We start from the raw sequence: 24,435 nt of genomic DNA on the forward strand, positions 1-24,435 counted from the left end.
TGTCTCATAGACGCCTGCCATGATTAACCTAGGACTTAGTGGCAGCTATGGGCTGCTGCCATTAACTCTTTATTACCTCGATTGCCAACGCACCAGGGCAATTCGGGATGAGCCGGGTCGAGTCCCGGGACTGTCGCATCTAATGGATGCGGCAAATCCGGGCAGCTGCTGGCTGATATTGTTATTGTTATTGTTCCCCATAACGTGGGGCTTCCCATCCTGACAATACCAGCCTTCAGCAGTGTGGCTTATTTTTTTAATTATTTATTTATTTATTGTACTGCACGATATAGACCCACCCATCGGCGGCTGTGATTGGTTGCAGTGAGACAGCTGTAACTCAGCGTGGGGGCGGGTCTGACTGCAACCAATCATAGGCGTGGGTGAACGGGGGAAGCAGTGAATACGAGATTGAATAATGGGCGGACGGCTTTTTCAAAAGAGGAAAAGCCGCCGGAGCTTTGTGACAACTGTAGAGCATCACGCCCGTGATTGGTGAGTATGAGAGAGGAGAGGAGAGGGGGAGACGGAAACCAGGAGTGATTTTAAACGATTTCGATCGTTCTGCTGGACATGCTGAGCATGCGCAGTAGAACGTGACGAAATCCGTCAGCGGATTCCGCCGCTTAGTGTATAGCGACGGAAACTGCCACCATAGACAATCATTTGACACCGTGGCAGATTCCAATAGAATTCGTCAAGGTGAGCTATTTAACAACACAAAAACGCTACATGCAGCGTTCCTTCCACCCGACACAGCATCAAAATAACGACGCTGTGTCATGCAGCGGATGCAACGCAAGACCATCCGTTGCTATCCGTAGCTAATTGTAGTCTATGAGGAATATAACGGTTTCCTGCAATGGTTACCATAATTCTTCAAAGCTGCGGATAGCAACAGAAGCCGTCCAACGCAAGTGTACAAGTAGCCTTAAATGGCAGCGGATCGCTGCCATTTAACTCCAGGCTTAATCATGGCAGCGTCTATGAGACAGCTTTCATGATTAACCTGTAAGTAAAGTGAATAAACACACACTCGGAAAAATCCTTTATTTTAAATAAAAGAGAAAAAGCCCCTCTTTCACCCCTTTATTAACCCCCCAACACACAGCTCCGGCGGAATCCACGTAGGCAGGGCCGTATTTACTATTCCGTATTTACTATTAGGCACCCGTGGTCCCGTGCCTGGGGCGCCACGTTGCGGGGGAGCGCGGCACTTTCTGGCTGCAAAAAAAAAATATATATTTTTTTTTTTTTACATCTTCTCCCCCTCCAGACAGTCTATTAAATCCGCTGTGTTTTCGAAGGGGGAGGGGGAGGGGGAAGGGAAGGGGGCCCTGGGGGGGGGAACGGAGGTGAGAGACGCACTTCCATTTATCTGTATCTGCGTCTTTAAGACGCGAATACAGATAAACAGTGGCCGCCGCCGGGCACAGAGAACTGATTGACCCTGGAAGTGCCTGCACTTCTGGGGTCAGAGGCGCGACAATCAGCTCCGTGCTGTGGCATCCAATGCTGCAGATGCCGCGGAGGACAGAACACTCACCGGAGCAAGCAGCAGCAGGAGAATGACGGACACCATAGGAGGAGTGGCAGCAGCAAGAGGAGGCGGGAAGCACAAGAGCAGGTAACCGCTGGCAGAGTTCCAATGCTGTGAAGTGAGGATTCTGGGGGAGGGGCAGGCAGGCTACAATGTGAGTATAGTAGACGAGGGACAGGCAGAGGCAGAGGCTGCAATGTGAGTATAGTGGACGAGGGACAGGCAGAGGCAGAGGCTGCAATGTGAGGATAGTGGACGAGGGACAGGCAGAGGCTGCAATACGAGGATAGTGGATGAGGGGCAGGCAGAGGCTGAGACTGGGGGGAGGCTGGAGGGAGGCAGAGGCTGAGACTGGGGGGAGGCTGGAGGGAGGCAGAGGCTGAGACTTGGGGGGAGGCTGGAGGGAGGCAGAGGCTGAGACTGGGGAGAGGCTGGAGGAAGGCAGAGGCTGAGACTGGGGGGAGGCTGGAGGGAGGCAGAGGCTGAGACTGGGGGGAGGCAGAGGCTGAGACTGGGGGGAGGCTGGGGGGGGGCAGAGGCTGAGACTGGGGGGAGGCAGAGGCTGAGACTGGGGGGAGGCTGGGGGGGGCAGAGGCTGAGACTGGGGGGAGGCAGAGGCTGAGACTTGGGGGAGGCAGAGGCTGAGACTGGGGGGAGGCTGGGGGGGGAGGCAGAGGCTGAGACTGGGGGGAGGCAGAGGCTGAGACTGGGGGGAGGCAGAGGCTGAGACTGGGGGGAGGCAGAGGTTGAGACTGGGGGGAGGCAGAGGCTGAGACTGGGGGGAGGCTGGGGGAGGCAGAGGCTGAGACTGGGGGGAGGAAGAGGCTGATGCTGGGGGAGGCTGGGGGGAGGCAGAGGCTGATGCTGGGGGAGACTGGGGGGAGGCAGAGGCTGATGCTGGCGGAGGCTGGGGGGAGGCAGAGGCTGATGCTGGCGGAGGCTGGGGGAGGCAGAGGCTGATGCTGGCGGAGGCTGGGGGGAGGCTGAGGCTGATGCTGGCGGAGGCTGGGGGGAGAGAGGCTGAGGCTGGCGGAGGCTGGGGGGAGGCAGAGGCTGATGCTGGCGAAGGCTGGGGGAGGCAGAGGCTGATGCTGGCGGAGGCTGGGGGGAGAGAGGCTGATGCTGGCGGAGGCTGGGGGGAGAGAGGCTGATGCTGGCGGAGGCTGGGGGGAGAGAGGCTGATGCTGGCGGGAGAGAGGCTGGTGGGAGAGAGGCTGGTGCTGGAGGAGGCTGGGTGCAGAGAGGCTGGTGCTGGCGGAGGATGGGGGGGTGAGGCTGATGCTGGTGGAGACTGGGGAGTGAGGCTGATGCTGGCGGAGACTGGAGACTGAGGCTGATGCTGGGGGAGGCTAGGGGGAGAGAGGCTGATGCTGAGGGAAGAGAGGCTGAGGCTGGGGGAGAGGCTGCTGCTGGAGGCGGGGGGAGAGAGGCTGCTGCTGGGGGAGTGGGAGATAGGGGCTAATGCTAGAGACAGAGGACAAGGGTTGAGGGATAGTGCAATGACAAAATCGATTGGGTGGGGGGAGTGTAAGGACTCAGAATTAGAGGGTGGCAGCATTGGGAGCTCAATATGGAGAAGGGGCAGCATGTGTGGGCTCAGTATGGAGTGGCGCAATGTAGGAGAGTCAATATCAAGAGTGGGGTAGTGTGTGTGTGTGGGGCGGTGTCTCAGCATAAGCTCTAGTGTGGTGGTCTTAGCATGAGTGGGGCAAAATGGAGGTGTCATTATGGAAAAGAGGAAGGCAGCATTAGGAGCTCATGGAGAGGGGCAACATGCATGGGACATTGTAAGGAGGGGGCAGCATGCATGGGACACTGTGAGGAGGGGGCAGCATGCATAGGACACTGTGAGGAGGGGGCAGCATGCATGGGACATTGTGAGGAGGGGGCACCATGCATAGGACACTGTGAGGAGGGGGCAGCATGCATGGGACACTGTGAGGAGGGGACAGCATGCATGGGACACTGTGAGGAGGGGGCAGCATGCATGGGACACTGTGAGGAGGGGGCAGCATGCATGGGACACTGTGAGGAGGGGGCAGCATGCATGGGACACTGTGAGGAGGGGGCAGCATGCATGGGACACTGTGAGGAGGGGGCAGCATGCATGGGACATTGTGAGGAGGGGGCAGCATGCATGGGACATTGTGAGGAGGGGGCAGCATGCATGGGACACTGTGAGGAGGGGGCAGCATGCATGGGACACTGTGAGGAGGTGGCAGCATGCATAGGACACTGTGAGTAGGGGGCAGCATGCATGGGACATTGTGAGGAGGGGGCACCATGCATAGGACACTGTGAGGAGGGGGCAGCATGCATGGGACACTGTGAGGAGGGGACAGCATGCATGGGACATTGTGAGGAGGGGGCAGCATGCATGGGACACTGTGAGGAGGGGGCAGCATGCATGGGACACTGTGAGGAGGGGGAAGCATGCATGGGACACTGTGAGGAGGGGGCAGCATGCATGGGACATTGTGAGGAGGGGGCAGCATGCATGGGACATTGTGAGGAGGGGGAAGCATGCATGGGACATTGTGAGGAGGGGGCAGCATGCATGGGACATTGTGAGGAGGGGGCAGCATGCATGGGACATTATGAGGAGGGGGCAGCATGCATGGGACACTGTGAGGAGGGGGCAGCATGCATGGGACACTGTGAGGAGGGGGCAGCATGCATGGGACATTGTGAGGAGGGGGCAGCATGATGTGAGGACAGTGTGCGGATCATATTTCGAGGAAGGTGTGGTGGGTATAATTTATAAGGGAGGGCAGTGTGTAGTTTATTAGGGGCAGTGTGACAGTCACAGTATATAAGTGGGGACGGTGTGGTGGGAATATTTTATACTCATGCTATGTTTTGATGTGCCTGTGGTGATCCCCATTGAGGGGGGGGGGGTAGTGCCCTTCGTTTCTCATTGATACTTTTTAAAGTGTTTTACAGAGTAGATCTGCCTTAAACAGATGTCGTGTGCGAAAACTCAGTTTTCCGTTGTCACTAAGGGGCGCGACCATTTCAAGTGCCTAGGGCAGCATGAAGGCAAAATACAGCCCTGCACGTAGGTCCCACGACGCTTGCATCCAGCGGCGACTGACACTGTGCAGAATGCAGGCTCGCAATGAGATTGCAGAGGTAATTACAGGTCATTTCCCACGGTCGGTAATGTGAACACACTACCGCTCGTGAGAAATGCAGTGTGTGCTCACAGGGACTCTATCTATTGATTGATCTGTCCTCTATCTATCCCTCTATCTATCCCTCTATCTATCCCTCTATCTATCCCTCTATCTATCCATCCGTCTATCCTTCTAGCTATCTTTCTATCCATTATCTATCTATCCATCCTTCTATCTATCCATTACCTATCTATTTCTCTATCTATCTATCTATCTATATCAGAAGGAAATGACCTTTTTTTTTTCTCTTTTTCAACATGCTTTATTCATAAAAAAAACGCAGGGACCAACCTGCGGAAAAAACGGGGCAAAAATGCACCAAAACGCAGCAAAAACGCACCAAAACCGCGGTTTTGGTGCGGGTTTTTTTCCGCAAATGCGGTAATCTTCAACTCCCAGAAGTTTCTCAAAAAATTTTCTTGAGAAAAATCACTTTTCTAGTGCGCACATAGCAGGAAACTTCTGGGAGTTGAAGATTACCGCACCTGCGGTAAAAAAGACGCACCAAAACCGCGGGAAAAACGCATGCATTTTTTCCGCAGGTTAGTACCTGCGGTTTTTTTTATGCTTACAGATAATGGATAGACGGAAATGGATAGATGAATAGATAGATAATAGATAGATAGAGAGATAGATAATAGATGAGAAAGACCTATATAATGTCCCACCTCCCTGCATATTCTAAGCTGGCACCCTTTAGTGACTTTCATGTGGCACTAAAGGGTGCTTAGCCTTGTATTTAGCCAAAAAATAAATAAATAATTTAAAAAAAAATGACGTGAGGTCCCGCCATCTTTTGTAGCAAGCTAGGGTAAAGCAGATAGCTGCAGCCTGCAAACCACAGCTGGCAGCTTCACCTTGGCTGGTAATCCAGAACAGAGGGCACCCCACGCTATTATTTTACATTAAATAAATACTTTAAAACAAAAAACGTGAGGTCCCCCCAAATTAGATCCCCAGCCAAGGTAAAGCGGATAGCTGTGGTCTAGTATTATCAGACTAGGGAGGTCCACCATTATTGGACACTCCCCAGCCTAAAATTAGCAGGCTACAGCCGCCCCAGAAGTGGCGCATCCATTGAATGTGCCAATCCTGGCGCTTCGCCCCAACTCATCCCATTGCCCTGGTGCGGTGGCAGACGGGGTAATATATGGGGTTGATGCCAGATGTGTAATGTCACCTGGCATCAAGCCCTGGGGATAGTGGTGTCATGGTGTCTATCAGATACCTGATATCACCAACCCAGTCAATAAGAAATAAAAAATAGACAACAATAAAAGTTTTATTTGAAAAAACACTCCCCAAAACATTCCCTCGTTCACCAATTTATTGAAAAGAACAATCAATTCAAGGTCCGGCGTAATCCAATAAGGGCGTCCCACGGCGATCCGATCCATACCATAGAAGTCAGTGACAGCACTGACGTCAGAAGAGCAGGAGATCATCACAGCAGGTAATGATCTCATCTAACCTCCTGACAGCAGCACTCGTCATCCCCGCGGCTGCCAGCACTGCAGCGTGAGAAGCTGCTGACACTGCGGGCAGACACTAAAAAGCTGCAGTGCAGGCAGCCGCGTGGCTGGAGCGGGACACAGACTACACGGGCACCTGGAGGTCACACGGAAGTGCTTCTGTGCGGCGTCCAGGGAGTGTGATGTTTGTGCTCCGCTTCCTCTTACTCTGCTCCGCTTCCTCTCCTGTCATAATGACATCACTTCCTGCAAAACGCAGGGAAGTGATGAACATTACCGCGGGAAAATCGCGGCTATACCGAGGGTATACCGCCCAGCATTTGATACGGTACCTGCGGTATACCCGCGGTATTTCGCGATTACATTACAGTGAATGGAGTGAAATACCGCAGTTTCCTGCGGAAAAGAAGTGACATGCACATTTTCTCAAGAAATTCTGCAGAAAGAATTTTCTTGAGAAAAAAACGCAGTGTGCGGACATCTAATTTATTTTCCCCATAGGTTTTGCTGGGAAATGTATGCAGAAAGATTTCAAACATTTCTTAAGAAATTTCCGCAGCAAAACCGAGGATAAAACTGCCGGTAAAAACGCAGTGTGCGCACAGGGCCATAGAGAATATATGATAGATTGATAGAGGATAGATTAGATAGAAGATAGAGGATGAAGGATAAAGGATAGAATAGATAGAGGATAGATTGGATAGAAGGTTAGAGGATAGATTAGATAGAAGGACAGAGGGCGAAGGATAGAGGATAAATTATATAGGATAGAAGATAGAGGATAGATTAGATAGAAGGATAGATAGAGGATAGATAGAGGCTAGATAGAGGATGAAGGATAGATGAGATAGAAGGATAGAGGATAGATAGAGGATTAATAGAGGATAGATTAGATAGAAGGATAGAGGACGAAGGATAGAGGATAAATTAGATAGAAGGATAGATAGAGGATAGATAGAGGATAGATAGATAGAGGCTAGATAGAGGATGAAGGATAGATTATATAGAAGGATAGAGGATAGATAAAGGATACATAGATAGAGGATAGCTGGATAGAGGGATAGATAGATAAATACTGCATCTCTTTGTAGGTGAAGGAAAGAGTCAGATTCATTTCTTCCGATAAAACTATTATAAAGAAATGAGTAAAAAAAGACAAATACGTTTTTTATTTTCACCACCTTGGATTCGAACCAGCAACTTTCAAACATGTGTCCAGCAGCCTCCTAGGCTTTCTAGTTGCTCTAGCTCAGGGGTGGGGAACCTTTTTTCTGCTGGGGGCCATTTGGAAATTTCTACCAACCTTCGGGAGCCGCACAAAATTATCAACCTGAAAATTACCCTAATATATTTGGTAAAACAATTAACTCACTGTGGTGGCTGGAGCTTCTACTCTTCGGTGCAGCTGTAATATTAGGCGATGTTCTTGTTGCTTTTCCAGGTTTGAGTTGTCTGGGACTGCTGTATGTACATCACAGGGGAGGGTTGGGAGGAATATAGATCACTGGGGAGGCTGGGGGCATAGACATCACTGGGGGGGTACATACAGTTAGGTCCAGAACTATTTGGACAGTGACACAATTTTGGCGAGTTGGGCTCTGCATGCCACCACATTGGATTTGAAATGAAACCTCTACAACAGAATTCAAGTGCAGATTGTAACGTTTAATTTGAAGGTTTGAACAAAAATATCTGATAGAAATTGTAGGAATTGTCACATTTCTTTACAAACACTCCACATTTTAGGAGGTCAAAAGTAATTAGACAAATAAACCAAACCCAAACAAAATATTTTTATTTTCAATATTTTGTTGCGAATCCTTTGGAGGCAATCACTGCCTTAAGTCTGGAACCCATGGACATCACCAAACGCTGGGTTTCCTCCTTCTTAATGCTTTGCCAGGCCTTTACAGCCACAGCCTTCAGGTCTTGCTTGTTTGTGGGTCTTTCCGTCTTAAGTCTGGATTTGAGCAAGTGAAATGCATGCTCAATTGGGTTAAGATCTGGTGATTGACTTGGCCATTGCAGAATGTTCCACTTTTTTGCACTCATGAACTCCTGGGTAGCTTTGGCTGTATGCTTGGGGTCATTGTCCATCTGTACTATGAAGCGCCGTCCGATCAACTTTGCGGCATTTGGCTGAATCTGGGCTGAAAGTATATCCCGGTACACTTCAGAATTCATCCGGCTACTCTTGTCTGCTGTTATGTCATCAATAAACACAAGTGACCCAGTGCCATTGAAAGCCATGCATGCCCATGCCATCACGTTGCCTCCACCATGTTTTACAGAGGATGTGGTGTGCCTTGGATCATGTGCCGTTCCCTTTCTTCTCCAAACTTTTTTCTTCCCATCATTCTGGTACAGGTTGATCTTGGTCTCATCTGTCCATAGAATACTTTTCCAGAACTGAGCTGGCTTCATGAGGTGTTTTTCAGCAAATGTAACTCTGGCCTGTCTATTTTTGGAATTGATGAATGGTTTGCATCTAGATGTGAACCCTTTGTATTTACTTTCATGGAGTCTTCTCTTTACTGTTGACTTAGAGACAGATACACCTACTTCACTGAGAGTGTTCTGGACTTCAGTTGATGTTGTGAACGGGTTCTTCTTCACCAAAGAAAGTATGCGGCGATCATCCACCACTATTGTCATCCGTGGACGCCCAGGCCTTTTTGAGTTCCCAAGCTCACCAGTCAATTCCTTTTTTCTCAGAATGTACCCGACTGTTGATTTTGCTACTCCAAGCATGTCTGCTATCTCGATGGATTTTTTCTTTTTTTTCAGCCTCAGGATGTTCTGCTTCACCTCAATTGAGAGTTTCTTAGACCGCATGTTGTCTGGTCACAACAACAGCTTCCAAATGCAAAACCACACACCTGTAATCAACCCCAGACCTTTTAACTACTTCATTGATTACAGGTTAACGAGGGAGACGCCTTCAGAGTTAATTGCAGCCCTTAGAGTCCCTTGTCCAATTACTTTTGGTCCCTTGAAAAAGAGGAGGCTATGCATTACAGAGCTATGATTCCTAAACCCTGTCTCCGATTTGGATGTGAAAACTCTCATATTGCAGCTGGGAGTGTGCACTTTCAGCCCATATTATATATATAATTGTATTTCTGAACATGTTTTTGTAAACAGCTAAAATAACAAAACTTGTGTCACTGTCCAAATATTTCTGGACCTAACTGTACATCATTGATGGGGAGCACAGACATAGCTGGGGGGCATAAACATTGCTGGGGAGGGCTGGGAGGAATATACATCACTAGGGAAGCAGCAGGGCATAGACGTCACTGGGGATACAAACATCACTGGGCAGCACAGACTGTACTGGGGGTATATACACATCACTGGGTTGCACAGACATAGCTGGGGGCACAAACATTGCTGGGGTTATATACATAGCCAAGGCCAGACAGCCCTGGGGGATGCCGGAGGGACACAGACAGCCCTGGGGGCACAGAGAATGATGGGAGAGGATGGAGGCACAGGCAAACCTGGGAGACGCTGGGGGCACAGATGGCACAGAGAAGGATGGGAGAGGCTGAAGGCACAGACAGACCTGGGAGAGGCTCGGGGCACAGAGCTCACTGGGGAGACGGGGGGGCACAGAGCTCACTGGGGAGACAGGGGGGCACAGAGCTCACTGGGGAGACTAGGGGGGCACGGAGATCACTGGGGAGACAGCACAGATCACTGGGGAGATGGGGGGGGCCACAGATCACTGGGGAAAAAGAGGGACACAGAGCGCTGGGGACACAGACAGACCTGGGGGAGTTTGGAGGCAGTTAGAGAACTGGGGGAGGATTGGATCACTGAGTGCTGGAGGTGGCTGCAGGCACGGAGAGGAGCAGCTGCCGCCGGTCACAAGGAGCCGCCGCCGCCGGGTACAGGGAGCCACCACCGCCGCGTACAGTGAGCCGCCGCCGGGTACAGGGAGCCACCACTGCCGCGTACAGTGAGCCGCCACCGCCGCTGCCAGGCACAGGGAGCCGCCGCCGGGTACAGGGAGCCGCCGTCGCCGGGTACAGGGAGACGCCACCGCTGCCGGGCACAGGGAGACGCCACCGCCGCCGGGTACAGGGAGCCGCCGCCGGGAACAAACCTGGGGGATGATTGGCAGTCAATCTTCTCCTGTTTGATTTTAGCGCTCCTCACGCCGACCCCACCTACAAAGTATGTCCTCACGTAGGCAGTGCCAGCGTGGGGACGTAGTCTTTCAGGTATAGGAAATGCAGCGTTCAGCATTGAACACGCTGTGTGGGGTTTTAAAGGGCCAGCAACCAGCAAGATGCGGCTGCCGCTCCAGCACTGCAGTCCCCGGGAATCAGCCCGGGGGCCACAGAAAAAGTCGCCGTGTGCCGGAGGTTCCCCACCGCTGCTCTAGCTGTTGATCCACTAGTAATTGATGATGTAAGAGGGAGGATTTTATATGAATAAACCTACAATGAAGCCTCTGATTGCACAGGGCACAGAGCTCCATTGTAAAGAGCAGTGTCTCTGTGTCCTTTATTCTAGAGGGAGAGGAAAAGAGGGTTTTTTTCTTCTATTAAAATTACTAAAAATAATAAAAAAAAATAGAATGTCATTTTATTACACTTTTTATAAAATAATAAACATCACAAATCAGCAAATATCATGGGCATATTTGGTGTCCCTGTAATCATAATGACCCGAACAAGACAGCGATCAGATTATTTATGGGGATTGGTAAATGGCGGGAAAAAAAAAGCGCAAATTATTTTTCTTTATTAAATCCCATAAAATATGTAATAAAAATGCATCGCTGAGGCAGTGTTCACACGTAGTGTAAATGCTGCATTTTATCTGCAGGTGTCCGCACCACGAGCGCAATAACATTCTTCTCTGATTATTGCGTGTTTGCGGTATTTATTATTCATTGTCCCCTTATTTGATATGTTTTGTGTTGATGTGAATCCTGAAGATTTTAAACAAAAAAAAAACACCAAATCCGCACAGTTCAGCAGCGACTTCAGACCGAGGACGGAGATTTCATTACGTCTCATCGACTTTGCTTGGACATTTAGTCCGTGTTCACATGTAGCGTAAATGCTGCATTTTTTTCTGCTGTTTTTTTGCACACATTTTGCTGTGTTTAATTGTCCAAGTAAAGTGGATTCCATGAGAACACGCCGCTGATCTCTGCAGTTTTGATGCTTTTTTTTCTCTGGAGGTTTCTATGTGGAACTTAAAAAAACGCAGGAAAAAGCCTCTCTACAATAAAAACACTTAGGCCTTGTACGCACTAGGCGTTTTTGCCACGTTTTTAGCGGCGTTTTTTACCGCGTTTTTGTGCTGAAAATGCAGTGACATTGCTTCCCCAGCAATGTCTATGGGTTTTCATAAGTGCTGTCCACACACAGCGTTTTTTTGTAGCTGCGTTTTTGTGGTGACCACAAAAATGCAGCATGTCAATTATTTATGCGTTTTTCACTGCGTTTTTCACCCATTGAGTTCAATGAGATGTTCAACAACGCAATGAAAAACGCATATAGCCGCGTTTCTATGACTAAAAACGCAGCTATAAACGCAAGGAGTGGGTAGTACAGTGACGTGTACAGGAAGACGATTCCTTCTGTTGGTAAACACAGAAGCATGAATCCTCCCGGTACCGTCACCGCTGCCTCCACCTCCCGTCCGGTGCCATGTCAGCTCCGTGCGGCGCCATGTCTGGCGGGAGGTGGAGGCAGCGGAGAAAACCAAAGTGAACAGTAGAAAAAAAAAAAAATGTCATATATACTCACCTGTCTGCAGGGTCCCGGTGCCATGCCCGCTCCCATCTCCTCCCGGTACCGCTGCTCTGGCTGTGTGCAGTCTCCCCGGGGCAGGACCTTGCTTGCAGGACCTGTCGGTGGATCACCTGATGCAGTCACCTGATCGTAGTCTCGCGGTGTCGCCGGCTTTTTCGCGCCCGGCCGGCTATCAGCTGATCCTGCCGTCAGGGGACTTCATCAGCTGATTACCGGCAGCTGCTGCAGCGATCGGACAGCATCAGACTCCCCTGCAATCGATCGCTCCAGGAGCTGCAGGTAATCAGCACAGCACATAAGTGAGGTGAGTATGTATTTATTTATTTATTTTTTTCTTTCTACTGATGCATCAGCTGATTGTATAATCGGCTTTTATACAATCAGCTGATGTGTGATGTGATTCACGTAGTTTAACCTGACACATCATCTGATCGCTTTGCCTTCCAGCATACCGATCAGATGATATTGGATCCAGATTGGACGGCGCGGGACCCTAACCCAGGATTACTGCGGAGGGGGGTTCTTTATTTCAATAAAGATGGAGTCACTAATTGTGTTGTGTTTTATTTCTAATAAAAATATTTTTCTGTGTGTTGTGTTTTTTTTTATCATTACTAGAAATTCATGGTGGCCATGTCTAATATTGGCGTGACACCATGAATTTCGGGCTTAGGGCCAGCTGATAATATACAGCTAGCCCTAACTCCATTATTACCCAGCTAGTCACCCGGCATCAGGGCAGCTGGAAGAGTTGGATACAGCGCCAGAAGATGGCGCTTCTATGAAAGCGCCATTTTCTGGGGTGGCTGCGGACTGCAATTCGCAGTGGGGGTGCCCGGAAAGCTTGGGCACCCTGCACTGTGGATTCCAATCCCCAGCTGCCTAGTTGTACCCGGCTGGACTCAAAAATTAGGCGAAGCTCACGTCGTTTTTTTTTTAATTAGTTCATGAAATTCATGAAATAATTAAAAAAAAAAAGGGCTTCTCTATATTTTTGGTTCCCAGCTGGGTACAAATAGGCAGCTGGGGGTTGGGGGCAGCCCGTACCTGCCTGCTGTAACCGGCTAGCATGCAAAAATATAGCGAAGCCCACGTCATTTTTTTTTTTTAATTAGTTCATGAAATTCATAAAATAATTAAAAAAAAAGGGCTTCTCTATATTTTTGATTCCCAGCCGGGTACAAATAGGCAGCTGGGGGTTGGGGGCAGCCCGTACCTGCCTGCTGTACCCGGCTAGCATACAAAAATATGGCGAAGCCCATGTCATTTTTTTTTTTTGCAAAAAACTGCATACAGTCCTGGATGGAGGATGCTGAGCCTTGTAGTTCTGCAGCTGCTGTCTGCTCTCCTGCATACACTAGTTCTGCAGCTGCTGTCTGCTCTCCTGCATACACTAGTTCTGCAGCTGTCTGCTCTCCTGCATACAATGAACATTTTGAAGAAGGAAATGACATCAGACTTTTTTTTTTCTTTTCATCAACAATCTTTAATGGCATTGTGCACTGATTAAAAACGCAGAAAGCAAAAACGCAGCAAAAAACGCACCAAATCGCGGCAAAAACGCATGTGTTTTTGTCGCTTTTTTAGCCGCGGGTGCGTTTTTTGAGACAAAAACGCACATAAAAACGCGTGAAAAAACCGCCTAGTGCGCACATACCCTAAAAAACGCAGATTCACATCTGAACCAAAAACGCATTAATAGAGAAAAGGCAGAAAAAATGCAGCAAAAATGGAAAAATCAGAGAAGATTGTTAGTGTAGTATAGTGCAGACAGCGGCAGAAACAAAAAGAAACAGAATTTTTTGCAGCGTGTGAACACGGCCTTATAGGCACAAATAAGCAACATGTCATATAGTGACACAAAGAAATAAGAAAAATCTGTCTGCTATGACTATTAACGAACAGTCCGGGGCATCTGCTGAATGACCCTTACTGCCAAATGGGTGTGGCTAGGGGCGTGGTCAAAATATGCTGCTGCGCGCGACGCATGCTTTGTCTATCTTTCCTTATTTCAAAAGTTGCGAGGTATGCATATACTGCTGTGCACCTTCCATGTTGTCTACTTCCCATATTGTACTTTTCACACCCATATAAAGCTTTCATAGTAATATTCAGTGTTACTCCAAACAGTCCAGTATTAGTAGAATATGCAAAGCCCATACAGCGCAGTATACAGCAATATAGTGCGGACAGATCAATCACTCCCGGCCTGAGAAGAGGAAATATATGGAGAGAAGGTATGCACACCAGTGACCATGCAAGGGGAATACATGAAATAGCAGAAAATGCTGTGTGAATACTGACATGAAAAAGCCAATAGCTAGATGTAAGAGTGAAAGTGTGAAAAATGGAACCTGCATTACTGCTATGAACATATGAATAAAGAGAAATTTGGCTACTGAATTGATCAATGCAACAGAGCCCCAACACTACGCCAAAGTATTTCTCTACGTTGGGGTCCCTAGCTTGTGTGTGTCCTCTCATGCAGTTAAAAAAAAAAAAAAAACTTACCGTGAATGGGAAGCTGAGACCCAGGCTATATATTTGTATCATGTGGATTGGCAATAAGTGTGAGTGGGGAGGGTTCACAAACGAAAAACTACTAAACAAATAAGGAATAATGTTTGGAACTCCATTCTAAGTCTGAACTGGGTGCAAGAACCTAAAAAAAAAATCACTATATGGAGAGAAGGTATTCTTACATATAGCTATTGGATTTTTCATGTCAATATTCACACAGCAGTTTCTGCTATTTCATGTATTCCCCTTGCATAGTCACTGGTGTGCATATCTTCTCTCTATATAGTGATGTTATTTTAGGTTCTTTAACCCAGTTCAGACTTAGAATGGTGTTCCAGACGTTATTTCTTATTCGAGAAGACGAAATAAACCGAATCACCGCGTGTTACCGAGAACAAAGAGCGGAAACTCTCAGCCATAAAGCGGGAATTTCAAATTTAACGCACAGCCAATCAGCAGGGCTCTGGCTCCGCCCATAGACGCTGTGTTAACCTGTTACTGCCCGCGATGTTCCCAGTTTTCTAGTACCCCCATATAGTACTGTTATCTCATATGCTACAAACCTCCATAAATCTCAAAATGGTTGTATACTGACATTGCCGTATACCCCCATATCTCTGTATAATGCAGGATATTCCTAATCTAGGACTGTGAACCGCAATATTACGCAATACATCTGTATAAAGGTACTTTATATTCCCACTATAACACTATATACCGCGTCATTGTGCTGTATAGCCAGTCTCTCCAGTATCAGGCTCTGCTGTAGACAATGTGGTGGCTCTTAGAAGAGCCTTTGTGGTGTGGGGGATGGGAGCAGCAGTGGTGATCACTTGGCGCTGGTGTACTTGGTGACGGCCTTGGTGCCCTCGGACACGGCGTGCTTGGCCAGCTCTCCCGGCAGCAGCAGGCGCACGGCGGTCTGGATCTCCCGGGAGGTGATGGTGTGGCGCTTGTTGTAATGAGCCAGGCGGGAGGCTTCCCCTGAGATGCGCTCGAAGATGTCACCCACGAAGCAGTTCATGATGCCCATGGCCTTGGAGGAGATGCCGGTGTCGGGGTGCACCTGCTTCAGCACCTTGTACACGTAGATGGCATAGCTCTCCTTCCGGCTCTTCCTCCGCTTCTTGCCGTCCTTCTTCTGAGTCTTGGTCACGGCTTTCTTGGAGCCCTTCTTGGCGGCTGGGGCGGACTTGGCGGGATCAGGCATGATGAGAAGAGAAAGATCTCGTCACAAGAGAAGAGATTAGTGATCCTGCTCCTCCCAGAGCGGCCGTATTTATAGACCGGCCATGCAAATGAGCACTGATGCCACATCACTGTTCCATTGGGGGGGGGAAAGGCATGTGACTTGTGGAAACGTCATGATCACCGCCCCTGCAGCTCATTGGTGGACCCACAAGTCTCATTTCCATGGCTGACTTCAGATTCAGTCAATGACAGGAGAGGAGGGCGGAGCAGCCGCTTATAAAACACTCCGGAGCCGCACACGCGTCACATCACAGTTCTTTATCTGCTGATCTTTGAAAACGCAGCGATGTCTGGACGCGGCAAACAAGGAGGGAAGGCCCGCGCTAAGGCCAAGACCCGCTCATCCCGGGCAGGGCTGCAGTTCCCGGTCGGTCGTGTGCACAGGCTTCTCCGCAAGGGCAATTACGCCGAGAGAGTGGGCGCCGGCGCTCCGGTCTACCTGGCCGCTGTGCTCGAGTATCTGACCGCTGAGATCCTGGAATTGGCCGGCAATGCTGCCCGGGACAACAAGAAGACCCGCATCATCCCCCGGCACCTGCAGCTGGCTGTGCGCAATGACGAGGAGCTGAACAGGCTGCTGGGTGGGGTGACCATTGCCCAGGGAGGCGTCCTGCCCAACATCCAGGCCGTGCTGCTGCCCAAGAAGACCGAGAGCGGCAAGAAGAGCAAGTGAGCGCCGCATCATCCACAACATCCACAACACAAAGGCTCTTCTAAGAGCCACCACATCCTCCTCATCAGAGCTGGTGCCACTGATATCGGCCGATGTCTGAACTTATCGGATTGTCTGATAGAACAGGAGCACCAGGCGGTGTATAGATATATGTACTTCCCGCACTCCTGTGCTGCGTTTCCTACAGAGCAGATATTCAGGGCGTGAAATGAATGGGCTGATCTGCTCCAGAGCTGACATCCTGTGGTGATGGAGCAGCAGTTGCTTTTCAGTTGGCACAATTCTATAGTGTATACAGCAGCGCTCAGTATATACAGGGGAGGGAGGGTCTTGTGCTGAGGACAGAGATTTATTGTCTTTGCCGTGGAGTGGAGACGCCGGGTTTTCATATAACTTAGTGCGGCTACCTAGAAGCAATCTTACAGAAGTCACAAACTTCCCCGCTAAATAGGGTCACAGTCATGCGCAGCCGGAACTATGGATACAGGTAGCTCTGCCCGATCACCTCGTATGTTCTAGCAGGATGTGGGGGGTACAATAATACCCGTTCTCCTCAGTCGCCATATGTCAGGGCAACGGGTACTATTGTAGAGCGGGATCGGCCGATACTTGGCCAGTAATGAGTTAAATACGGGAAGGAGACACTTGTACTGGATTATACACCCCGGTGTTATCTGTATTATCAGACACATGACAGATCAGTGACAGTTACAGCATGCACCGGAGATCGGCAGTCCGCTCACCCCACAGCAGCAGGACAAACTGTAAAGAAGGCAGGAGCACGTGTCACAGAAAAGGGACGGAAGAAACCGTCACCACTGAGCGGGAATTTCAAATTCGTTGTAGCTCCGCCTATATACACGTCATGTCATTAAGAGCGCTCATCCGTGTAACCCTTTGGTGTCACCGTGACCGTATTCATCTTCGGTTACAGTTACTTTTCAGTCTCCGCTGCTGTGACCCTCCTGCCGTTATTGTGAACATCCCCCCAATCGCTGCTCTCCGTCCATCTGATTATAGCCTGCGCCTCTGCATATAGGGGGGATTATATTGTGAGGATTCAGGTCTGGGGCAGCTCTACAATACTCCGGATACAGCGCAGTCCTGTCCTCCAGACCTGCTGCCCCCGCACACGGTGATCGCGCTGGATGGAGGATGAGCCGCCATTATTATTCTGAAGGGTTATCATTAATCTTCGGTGGTCGCCATCGATCCGACTATAGTGCCCAAGACGCGGTGATTACATGGAGTCTATAAACCCGGTACAGTGCGTCCATCTATCCAGCTGCCTCATACAGCGTTATTCCCGGTGAATATTCGCTGCACCCGATCACCCACACGGGTCTGATCCTAAAAAGATCATTAAGCGGCATCAACACATTCATCTCACAGCAGAACTTTGCTTCTTACTCTGTAGTGACCGCAGCACAGCAGGATATGGACTGTGCTCAGATATCGCCATGTTCGGCTATACCACCCCCATCATGTACCCCGGTGTTATATGATCGGCCACATGATAGATCAGTGAGTGAACAGCATTCACCAGGGCACAGGAGATCCGCCCTCCGCTCACCCCACAGCAGCAGGACATTGTAGCCTTTCAGGTAGATGTGGGTGGCTCTGAAAAGAGCCTTTGTGTTGTGAGAACAGAATAGAGCAGAATTAACCTCCGAAGCCGTAGAGAGTGCGGCCCTGGCGCTTCAGCGCGTACACCACGTCCATGGCGGTGACGGTCTTCCTCTTGGCGTGCTCGGTGTAGGTGACGGCGTCACGGATCACATTCTCCAGAAAAACTTTCAGGACTCCGCGAGTCTCTTCGTAGATGAGGCCGGAGATGCGCTTGACGCCTCCTCTGCGGGCGAGACGGCGGATGGCGGGCTTGGTGATGCCCTGGATGTTATCACGGAGCACCTTCCTGTGCCGCTTGGCCCCTCCTTTCCCGAGACCTTTTCCTCCTTTACCACGACCAGACATTTTCAGAGATGTGAGAACAGAACAAGTGATGAACGGCCACCGACTCCTCCTTTATGTAGAGGATGGTTGGACCAGAAGGAGAACTGAGGAGATGACGCGTGTCCTGGGCGTGTTTTATAGACTGAGAACTCCGCCCTTTCCTCTGCTGATTGGCTGAATACGGAACTGTTAGGGAGTTTGAATTTACCGCCCTTTCTGCTTCTTCTGCAGTTCTTTTGACTCTAATATAACTTCTTCCCCATGAGAATTATCCCAAATACAGTCCATAGATAAAATCCACCGAACACTAATGTGTTATGTAAGCACCTTTCCAGATCTCCGTCATTATCTCCCCAGTCGCTTATTCCTGCAGTCTATGTACAGATCAGTTCCACAGCTACAAGCAGGAGGTCCGTGCTATAACATGATCTTATATTTTCCCAGAGAAGCGGCCTCACACTCAGGCGCCAATGTCCGGTGTGTGGAGAGATATAAACGGCTTCATCTATCACCAGCCAGAGTATGAAGATTGCTGAGTAGTAGCGCAGAGCAGGCACGGGATGATGGGAGCAGTAGTTAGGCAGCAGTCACACGGCCGTATAACTGGGGCGGGGATCGCACACAATGCTCCGACTGGCGGAGGCTCTTCCTGACCGGAGCGTGAGAGGTCCATAGCAATAGAGGCTTAGAAAAAGCTAAATCCTTCAGATATTATCCAAGTAAATACTAGTAAAAAGATCGAGTAAAAAGAGAGACCTCAGGGAGACCTGTTTGGTTACCCATGGGGTGTCTGCAAAACCACTAATAAAAAAATGAAAAGAAAAACCGGAGAAACAAGTGGGGTATCCTGCAAAACAATGACATTGATTTGGGTACAAAAACCATATCAGATACAAATATTGAATATAATAAAGAGGAAAAGATGACAGATGCAATAGACTTCTGGCAGGAAAAAAAAACACTACAGACCTGTGTAATTACATATGGGTAAGTACCACCCTGCTGCCAAAGTCATAACAATTGTAGTCACAACCATGTAGTCATTCCATTAATTAATTATTATTTATATATAAAATTATACTATGTAGGAGGAATAAAAAAAAAAATGAAAAAAAAAACCCTAGGGATTACATACCAAAAAACAAGAGTTTAAATCAATGCAGGGATAAAGTGCAAGGGTCTGGATATTAACAAAACCCCTACAAACTTACACAATTAGTACTGCCCTCCTTAAAGAAAAAAAAATGTACTCACAAACATACAGTCATTTCATCAAATATTAAGTACTGACAGGTGCTGCAATGCTGGAAGATTTTTAAAAAAGAAACAAAAAAAAAAAAAACAAAAAAACAGGGATTACATACCAAAACAGAATAGAATGTAAATCAATGCAGGGATAAAGTGCAAGAGTGTGGAGTCCCCTCAGGAGAGGTAACAGCATTTTGCGTGTCACAGAGCAGGCTTCATCAGACCAGAAATGAGGGGAGTCTATTCTATTCAACCTATCATGTTTAGGTATTTAATCCCTGTTTTTTTGCAATAATATTCCTCCTGCTTTGCTGCACTCAATATGTCAATCAATACTTAGTATTTGATGAAATGGCTGCACGTTTGGGACTGCAATTATGACTTTTTTTTTTTTTTGAAGGGTAGTACTTACCTATATACCATTCATGCAATTAAGCAGGTGTGTGGCAGTTTTGTTGCTAGATCCAAAACCTTGCACTGCTGGCACTTTATCCCTGCATTGATTTAAACTATTATGGTTAGGTATGTAATCCGTTTTTTTTGCAAAAAAAAAAAATCCTCCTGCATTGTAGTACATAATATAACAATGTTTATTGTTGCATGGAATGACTTTATGGTTGTGTGACTACAATTGTTATGACACTTTGTAGAACAAAAGGACTAAGAGGAAAATAACAGGCAGATGTGAAGGATCAGCTCTTCAAAGTGAACTTTGTGGTGATAAGACTGATATTGAGGTGATCAGGACAGATCCAAGCTGTAGTCCGCTATGTACCTGCGCACACGGGCGGTCACTTACAGTAAATTTCACCCATTAATGTAAGATTGTATCACTCACTGCCCGCACGTGTCTGATCTCAGGGATATGGACTAAGATCAATCCGATTATTTCCCGCATTGACTTCCAGCTCCGCAGTAATGGAGGATGGATGTAGATACCGACATTGCCATATAAACCGTCTGGTGCAGACACTAGTACGGAACATAATGGCGGATATAAGCGGCACCAGCTCTGATGAGGAGGATGTGGTGGCTCTGAGAAGAGCCTTTGTGTTGTACTCGGGGTGCAGGACAGATCTAGGCCCTCTCCCCACGGATGCGGCGGGCCAGCTGGATGTCTTTGGGCATGATGGTGACCCTCTTAGCGTGGATGGCGCACAGATTTGTGTCCTCAAACAGCCCCACCAGATAAGCCTCGCTGGCCTCCTGCAGGGCCATGACGGCCGAGCTCTGGAAGCGGAGATCGGTCTTGAAGTCCTGGGCGATTTCTCTTACCAGGCGCTGGAAGGGAAGCTTACGGATCAGCAGCTCCGTGGACTTCTGGTACCGGCGGATCTCACGGAGAGCGACTGTGCCTGGCCGGTAGCGGTGAGGCTTCTTCACTCCGCCGGTGGCGGGAGCGCTCTTCCTGGCGGCCTTAGTGGCCAGCTGCTTGCGGGGAGCTTTCCCTCCGGTGGATTTACGGGCGGTCTGCTTAGTTCTGGCCATAGCTCAGTATAGCGGAGAACAGCTGTGATGAGGAGCAGCGCAGAGAGCAGGAGATTTATACTCTGCTGCTCGTTTTCCCGCTTCATGCAGAGCACCCCATTGGATAATTCATAAAATAACACGAGCTGCCAATAGAATGCGATGTACGCGACCAATCATTGCTCACAGGAGGCGGAGCCTGAGGGCCAGTAATCCCGCCCTACAGATGCAGGTGGGGTCTCCGCAGCTCCCCCTTGTGGGTAGTGTATGTATCAGAGCAGCGGGTGTAACAGGAGCCGCCGATGTGCCTGTATTTGTATCTTCCCGCAGAGCTGTACAGCGCCGCTTCCTCCTCCTACTCCTCCTAACGCGGGTTTCTATGTTCCCGGCTCCAAAATCTGATGATGGTGACTCTAGTACATGTGACTTGTAGGCTCCAATCTGCGCTCACAAGGGAGCAGCGACAGAAGAGCTCATTACACGCGCATCACTCCCGCTGCTGTGACCTGCAGGACGCGGCCCGGTGTGATCAGCTGCACACGTGATATGGCGGGAATACAGCGCCAGAGCCGGGGAATAATAACCCTCATTATAGTGACACCAGTGTGCGGGATCCTGTAGATGGCGACACTGTGCGGAAGAATGAAAATACAATGTCCGCTCCTGATCACAGCTCTGCCGGGACAAGGTGTTGGCTCTGAAAAGAGCCTTTGTGGGGGAGAATCAGGGCGGCTGCAGCTTATTTCTTAGCCGCGGGCTTCTTGGCTTTCGCCGCTTTCTTAGCCGGACTCTTGGCAGCTTTGGGTTTTGCCGCCTTCTTAGCCGGGCTCTTTGTCACCTTCTTGGGCTTCGGAGCGGCCTTCTTCTTGGAGCTCTTTGCCGCCTTCTTGGCAGCTGCGGGCTTCTTGGCCTTTTTCGGGCTCTTCTTGGCCGCGGTCGGGGCCTTCTTAGGAGATTTGGCCGCTTTCTTGGCCGCAGCTGCTGGCTTCTTCTTGGCCACCTTGTCCTTGGTCTCCTGCTTCTTGTTCAGCTTGAAGGATCCGGAGGCGCCGCTGCCCTTCACCTGGAGCAGGACGCCTTTGGTGACCAGACTCTTGACGCCCAGCTTCACCCGGCTGTTGTTCTTCTCTACATCGTAGCCTCGGGCAGTCAGGACCTTCTTCACGGCGGCCAGAGAGACCCCACTGCGCTCCTTAGAGGCGGACACGGCATTGACAATCAGCTCGGAGACGCTGGGACCGGAGGATTTCTTGCTTTTCTTGGCGGCCCCGGATTTCTTCGGCTGCTTCTTAGATTTGGCGGCCGGTTCGGCGGCAGGAGGAGCGGCGGCTGGTGCGGTCTCTGCCATCGTGTGATGCGGAAATAAAACACAAAAAAATCTCCTGTGAGGAAAACACTGAGGCCGGAGCTGGAGGCGTCTGTTCTATATACAGTCTTACTGCGCACTGATTGGCTGCTGAGCTGCACCGTCCTGACCTTCTATTGGCTGACATTGAGCACAGGCCCCGCCTTCTCCCGACCGTACCAGGGTGAAGCTCCGCTCTCCCCTTGTGCTTCCCTGCCCGGGATAAAAGCCCTTTATCGGCTACAGCCGGACGGGTGAGCGCGCTTTCTCCAGCACTTTCCATCATCCAACATCTCCACTGAGCGTTTGTAGCCGTCACTACCAGAGAAGCCGGGAAACAGCGGAGAGAAGGTCCCGGGATCATCGCCGCCGTCCTCCCGATCTGCTCATCACTAAGGTGTCCGAGGAAATAAAACTGCTGCGGGAGCTCGTCCTCCTATTCCGGGTCCTTGTTACCACCACGGGGATCTTCACTACAATTTATATCGTACAGGCTGCAGATTATACTATGTGCGACCGACCTGGAGCTGCTGAGAGCGCAGAAGGGTAACACAGGCGATGGCCTCCACTGCCTGCACCTCCCTGAGCTGGAATATAAATCTACCCCGTGTGTGCAGCGTATTGGGGTAACCAGGTCTCCACATTAGTAGATCATGCCCATAGGGGGATGAGTGCAATCTCCTGCAGAATATTATGTCTTATCCTCTGTGAAGCTTTTATCTCTGAGGCCTGTACTGGTGGGAAGAGCTGTGATGAGGCGATGACTTCACAATGAGACTCACTCCATCATCTAAAAGCAGAAAAATCCATGTGTAATCACGGAAATATTAATTCACTCATCTGAAACAAACTGCTGTGGAAATGGTGAAATACTGAGGAAGAAGCGAATATGCAAAATCCACACACAGCACAGCTGTATATACTGCACAGACTGCACAATCAGCAGCCTTATGTGTCCATAATAATAATAGAGCAGTGTATAGAGCATATACAGCAGTGTGTGAATGATATAGAGCAGTGTGTGCATGATATACAGCAGTGTGTGCATGATATACGCCAGTGTGTGCATGATATACAGCATTCTGCGCAGTGTGTTCAGGCTACACGGTAATGTATACACTATATACAGCAGTGCATACATGACATACAGCATTGTGTACAGTACTGTATACACAGCAGTGTGTTGAAGATATTCAGCAGTATACAATATATACAGCAGTGTGTACAGTATATATAGCAGTGTGAAACGAGGGCTTCTCAATGCGACTCACTCCCCCATCTAAAACAGGAAAAGCCCTGTGTGATCACTGAAATATTAATTCACCCATCTGACACCAACTATTGTGCAAAAGGTAAAATACGGAGGAAGAAGCGCAGACCAAAAATGCAGAATTAGCACAGATCACAGCTGTATACAATGCACAGACTGCACAACTAGCACAGCACACATCAACAGTCTTATTTGTGTCTATAATAATAAAGCAGTGTGCACATGATATGCAGCAGTTTACAGTGTGTACAGAATAGGCAGCAGTATTTCCAGTATATACAGAAGTAGATAAAGAATATACAGCATTGTATACAGTACAATTTCCTCTTATGCTTACTTTCTGCAGACTTGCAGAGAAGAGCACACGGAACATCTTCCTGATGCATCTGTGAACTTTAACATTTCTCCAAAAAGTGCTCCAAACGGTGGAAGACTGTCTGCTAAAGAGCAGGGAAGGTTTGAAGACATGGAGAAATCTGACAAGGTTCATTATAAAGGAGAAATCTAAGCTTACATGACATCAAAAAGAAAGAAAAAAAAGAAGTTTAAGGACCCAAATTAATTAAAGAGACCACCCTCTGCTTTCTTTTTGTTTTGTTCCAACTTCCGTCCTGAAGTGAAAGGAGAGCGGCCAGGTCTGACCATTGGGGACATTGCAAAGAAAGTAGGAGAGATGTGGAATAACATTCCATCAGATGACAAGGTGCCTTAGAAGAAAGCATCCAAAGTGAAGGAGAAGTTCA

At 49.1% G+C, this 24,435-nt stretch overlaps 5 protein-coding genes across 5 annotated transcripts; 1 reads left to right on the top strand and 4 right to left on the bottom strand.

The window, feature by feature from the left end:
* Window positions 1-15,314: 15,314 nt before the first annotated feature.
* On the bottom strand, window positions 15,315-15,695 carry LOC142246300 (histone H2B 1.1-like). Its single transcript, XM_075319333.1, has one exon. The coding sequence runs from the start codon at window positions 15,693-15,695 to the stop codon at window positions 15,315-15,317; it is 381 nt and encodes a 126-aa protein (XP_075175448.1).
* A 327-nt stretch (window positions 15,696-16,022) lies between these two features.
* Window positions 16,023-16,409, top strand: LOC142246301 (histone H2A type 1-like). The gene has a single exon (XM_075319335.1). It carries the CDS (start codon window positions 16,023-16,025, stop codon window positions 16,407-16,409), a length of 387 nt encoding a protein of 128 aa, XP_075175450.1.
* Window positions 16,410-18,071: 1,662 nt separating this feature from the next.
* Window positions 18,072-18,383, bottom strand: LOC142246302 (histone H4). The gene has a single exon (XM_075319336.1). The coding sequence runs from the start codon at window positions 18,381-18,383 to the stop codon at window positions 18,072-18,074; it is 312 nt and encodes a 103-aa protein (XP_075175451.1).
* A 2,304-nt stretch (window positions 18,384-20,687) lies between these two features.
* Window positions 20,688-21,098, bottom strand: LOC142246303 (histone H3). Its single transcript, XM_075319337.1, has one exon. The coding sequence runs from the start codon at window positions 21,096-21,098 to the stop codon at window positions 20,688-20,690; it is 411 nt and encodes a 136-aa protein (XP_075175452.1).
* Window positions 21,099-21,816: 718 nt separating this feature from the next.
* On the bottom strand, window positions 21,817-22,451 carry LOC142246304 (histone H1.3-like). Its single transcript, XM_075319338.1, has one exon. It carries the CDS (start codon window positions 22,423-22,425, stop codon window positions 21,817-21,819), a length of 609 nt encoding a protein of 202 aa, XP_075175453.1. The 5' UTR covers window positions 22,426-22,451.
* Between the last annotated feature and the right edge of the window lie 1,984 nt (window positions 22,452-24,435).

This window comes from Anomaloglossus baeobatrachus, chromosome 7, assembly GCF_048569485.1.
Source record: "Anomaloglossus baeobatrachus isolate aAnoBae1 chromosome 7, aAnoBae1.hap1, whole genome shotgun sequence".
NCBI lineage: Eukaryota > Metazoa > Chordata > Amphibia > Anura > Aromobatidae > Anomaloglossus > Anomaloglossus baeobatrachus.